At 37.0% G+C, this 5,082-nt stretch overlaps 1 protein-coding gene across 1 annotated transcript in view; it reads right to left on the bottom strand.

The window, feature by feature from the left end:
- LOC103735990 (ankyrin repeat domain-containing protein 26-like) overlaps positions 1 to 4,010 on the bottom strand; it is a 39,862-nt gene extending 35,852 nt beyond the window's left edge. The window contains exon 1 of the mRNA XM_008835408.1: positions 3,893 to 4,010. Coding sequence (XP_008833630.1) covers positions 3,893 to 4,010 — 118 coding nt within the window. The remainder of the gene's footprint in view (positions 1 to 3,892) is intronic.
- Positions 4,011 to 5,082: the final 1,072 nt, after the last annotated feature.

Consider the following 5,082-nt stretch of genomic DNA (forward strand, 5'->3'; position numbering starts at 1 on the left):
CAAAAATTGTCAATAAAATACAAATCAAATGCAAGCACACATCAAAAAGATTATCAACCATGATCAAGTTGGCTTCATCCTGGAGATACAGAGATGGTTCAGCATATGTAAATAATAATTATTTACATAAACATTAAAATATAAACAGTCTCAAGGACAGAAACCACACAATCATGTCACTAGATGCAGAAAAGGCCTTTGACGAAATCCAACATTGATTCATGATAAGTTACGGAGAACTTACAGATACAAGGAACATATATCAACATAATAAAGGCAATATACAACAAACCCACAGCCAACATCATACTAAATGGATAAAAGCTGAAAGCATCCCTGTTAAAATCAGGAACAAGATAAGGATCTCTACTCTCTCCATTCCTGTTCCATAAAGTACTTAAAGTCTTAGCTAGAGCAATAAGACAAACAAATAAAGGGGATACAGATTGGAAAGGGAGAAGTCAAAGTACCCTTACTTGCAGATGATGTGATTCTATACATAAAAGACCTTAAAGACTCCACCAGAAAACTCCCAGAGCTGATCATTCAGCAAAGTAGCAGGATATAAAATTAACATCCCCCCAAATCAAAAGACTTCCTGTATACCAACAACAAACATATCAAGAAGGAAATCAGGGAAATTATTCTATTCACATTAGCCTCAAAAAAACCCCATAAAATATCTTGGAATAAATCTAGCCAAGGAAGTGAAGGACTTGTATAATATAAACATCAAGACATTGAAGAAAGAAATTAAAGAAGATACCAGAAAATAGAAAGACCTCCCATGCTTAGGAATCAGTAAGATTAATATGTAAAAATGGCAATCCTGCTAAAAGCAGTCTATGGATTCAATACAATCTTCATTAAAATTCCAACACAATTCTTCACAGAAATTGAAAAAATAACCTCGTTTCCTATGGAAACACAAAAAGCCCAGGATAGTCAAAACAATCCTGAACAATAAAAGAACTTCTGGAGGCCTTACCATCCCTGATCTCAAGTTATACTACAGAGCTATAGTAATAAAAACAGCATGGAACTGGCATAGGAGCATACACATAAATCAGAGGAATAAACTTTAGGGCCCACATTTAAGTCACGCACTTACAGCTAAATACTTTTTTTTTTTTTACAAAGGAGTCGAAATACTGGAGAAAAGACAGCATGTTTAATAAATGGTGCTGATCAAACTAGAGAGCAGTGTGTAAGAATGAAAACAGATTCCTATCTCTCACAATACACAAACCTCAACTCCAAATGGATCACAGACCTCAACATAAAACCTGATACTCTGAATCCAATAGAGGAAAAATTAGGGAATACATTGAAAATTATAGGTTCAGGGAAGGACTTTCTGAACAGGATTCCTGTAGAGCAATTAAGTCTAATAATTGAATATTATTCAGCTCTTAAAAAAAGAACTTATTAGCCGGGTGTGGTGGCGCACGCCTTTAATCCCAGCACTCGGGAGGCAGAGGCAGGTGGATCTCTGTGAGTTCAAGGCCGGCCTGGTCTACATAGTGAGTTCCAGGACAGCTGGGGCTACAGGGAGACCCTGTCTCAAAAAGACAAAAAAAAAACCAAACAAACAAACAAAAAAAAGAACTTATTAAATTCGCAGGTAAATGGTAAATCTTAGATGTGTGTGTTTCCGTTTGAAAATCCAGAGAGGTCACGAAACTAATAAATGGCTATGGGGAGGGGTGGGGGGACTTCCTGGGAGAGGGGGTAGAATGCAGTGATATAAAGGGGGAAAGGGAAAAATAGAGTAGAAAGGGTTAGGTGGGGTGGGGAATTGGAGGGTAGGGCAGAGGAGGGAGTATGGGGAGGGATAATTGATACTAAAGGCCTTTAGAAAGAGCCACATGGAAACCTACTACCATAGAAGCATCTTAAAGTATGTGCATACACATTGTAAAAAGGGATGAAAATGATTTAACTTTTAACAGGGGGACATTGCCCCGACTAGACATCATAGGCTGAAAAAATAAAAGCCCAATTCCAGGAATGGATTTTCTCTTTTGAAGCTGTTGACCAGGGGTCCTATAGACCTTCAAACAATACTGGTCATTGTCCCTGCTCTTGGTTACCCACCAGGACTTAACAGTAAGACCCCATTGCTGAAGACACTACAGAGAAATCAAGCTGGGGCTGATTTCAAAGCCTCAGCTCTACTGTCTAGTTTTATAGTATTGGAAGGTGCTATGCTAGCTACCTGAAGAGAAAATTTATCATAAACCTTACCCATCTGTGAAGTCTGTGTACAACAATAACTGGTTTGGCAAGATATGCCCACTGGTGCAATAGTGGCACAAACGTTATAGGAGTAACCAACTACTTTCTACTTGGATTTAGGGTCCACTTCCTAGGATGAAACCCATACCTGACATTGATATCAGGCCTAGGAATCTGAAGCTATACAGCCGACAGGCCATGGGAGAAAGCCTAATACTATTATTCTGCTAAATAGATATAGTATTAAACTGATTCCTAATGGTTGTTATAGATGAATACATCTCCCAACTCTCAACAGAGACACTTCCTTAATATAACAGATGGTGATTAACACAGATGGTGATTAACAACTAGCCAATGTGCAGGGAACAAGAGGCTGTAGAGTACTTATCCCTATGTCAAACTCTGCCTCTCAAGGCTCAGGGAACACTGTGGAACCATCTTCCAGAAAGATGGGCAGAAAGATTGTAAGAGCCAGAGGAAGTGGGTGACCACAAGGAAATAAACTTTTCAGACAGCTGGTTAAGTTACTCATATGGATTCACAGCAATGAGTGACAGCATGCACAAGTTCCACATAAGCTCAAGCCAGACAAAAATTCCAACCTACACATGGAGAAGAGGATAAGAAACATGAACCCTAGATGAGAAACTATTGGCAACTAATGGCTTCTGGGAAGAGGAGAGTCAGTCTTGTTTAAGAGTGAGACTCTTGGTGTGTTGTCCAGGCTCCAATGAAAGAACCCATACCAAAGGGCAATTGGGGGCACAAACCTGACTCTCAAGGCCTTTATTATAGTACAGGAAATTTGGTGGAGAGGGGCAGTAAGGGGTACAGATAGAAGAGAGCATCCAAATATGATAAAATATTGTTTGAAATTCACAAAATTCAATTTAAAAGGGGAACAATTAACAATTAAAAATGGCTGACAATCTATGCGTTTGTGAAGGAACTGGAACTTTTGTATGCTGTGATGGAAATGGAAGATGGTATACATGTGGAAACCATTTTGCAGTCTCTAGAGGGACTATAAGGGAAGCGTGAAAGAGTGTTGTGGGTGGTAGATTTGTTAACTATCTTGATGTGGTGACTAAACATATTTAACACACATGTCTAAACATCCAATGATACACTTTACATATATGCAGTTTACTATATATCAATGTCTCAGTAAAGCTATTGAAAATAGAAAGCTCTACTGTAAGAACGAACATCTAGACAGAGGATGGCTACATAGACATGCAGGATAAATGCACTGAGAGTAATCCCTGGGTTTTAAGTAAGGGGTTTAACATGGCTGTATTTTAATTGCTAACAATATATGATTAGGAGGTGAGTGAGATTGGCAGAGAATCAATTCCAAGGTATTTCTGGTAGAGACAATGATAACTTTACCTGATCATGGAAAATGCACAGGAGAGAAGCAGTGGCTTAAAAAAAAGACAGGTAGTGCCACTTGCACTGAGCAAAATACAGTGTGAATAAAGCAAAATATAGTGTGAATTATGCACTCTCTGGTTGAGAGTGCGTAATTCTCATTGTATTCAAATAGACAGCATGTTTCTGACACAAACAGCACTAAGCCATATTTACTCTGTGGTCCAGTGCTAAGTATTGTGTACAGATAGGGCTCTACTAGACACAAAGGGCTTACCTTTGTACTCCATTCTAAGGTGTTCAATTAGCACCAATATATTTTCATAATCAGGGTGAGGCAACTTGTCATACTCTGAGGCTGCTTCAGATGACTGAGTAAAGTCAAGGTCTTCCATAGTAGTTGTTTTTGATCTTTAAAACAAGTAGTACCAATTCAAAGTGTCATTTAATATTTTCACCACATAATATCAGTTCAGTTCAGGCAATTATGTGTCTTTTTTAAAGGTTTAGAAGCACAAACACTTCTGAAAACTGATTTTTGTCAAAAGGAACTTTACCCATAGCCAGTATTTCTTTATCACATTTTAAAAGTAAGTGACTTTACATAACAAAATATGCTATAATTTTCATCTTACCTTTTACAATGTACCTTAAACTTATGCCGTTATACTAATGCATAGTAACAGTACAAAATGAAGGGGTTCATCGGGACCTTCCCTGTGTGCGTGTGTTTTGATCATATTCACTCTCTGTATTTTTCCTTGTAACTCACTCGCCCTTTTACTCTTCCTCTTCCACATCTCTAGAACTTTCCCTTTATTTTTAAAGTGCATGACTTTGAATTTTTTTTCAATGAAATATTTTTGTTTATTTTTACAATATCTTCCACTTTTATTCTATTTGCCCTTGTGAGTCCTGAAAACCATGAAATCCTTTTTAGGCAAATACTAATTATGTAAAACACAGAAGAGTATCTATAACTGCTATCTCTTAACATAAATCATCACATTTGTCATTTATTTCTCCTGTTCATAAAGTTTGCAAGTATTAAAACCAATTTCATACAAGAGTGATTGAACTCAATGGAAAGAGTTACATTAAAGGACAGTGGCTAGTACTATTAATACTGTAACAATTGAATTTAGATAAAACTTTCAGTCATAAAGAGGAAAACAGTGTTACCTACATTATTAGAAATGTACTAGGCATTTTTTGTTATTACAATTTTCCATAAAATAAGCTTTATGGGCATAAACTCAATTTGGAAAACACTACTTAATGCCTTATATGAGGGAAACCCTTTTTAATTGATAGGGGTTAACTTTCTCAGAACCTGCTATGCACTGACAATGCACTATTCAAAGCATTGAACATGTGTTGAATTCATTTTAAACATCACAGTTCTGAGGTAGGTTACATATTAGGTATGTTATAAACAAATGAATCAGAAAAAGAAAGCCTAGTCTA

Source organism: Nannospalax galili, unplaced genomic scaffold, assembly GCF_000622305.1.
Source record: "Nannospalax galili isolate Female #2095 unplaced genomic scaffold, S.galili_v1.0 scaffold557, whole genome shotgun sequence".
Classification (NCBI taxonomy): Eukaryota; Metazoa; Chordata; class Mammalia; order Rodentia; family Spalacidae; genus Nannospalax; species Nannospalax galili.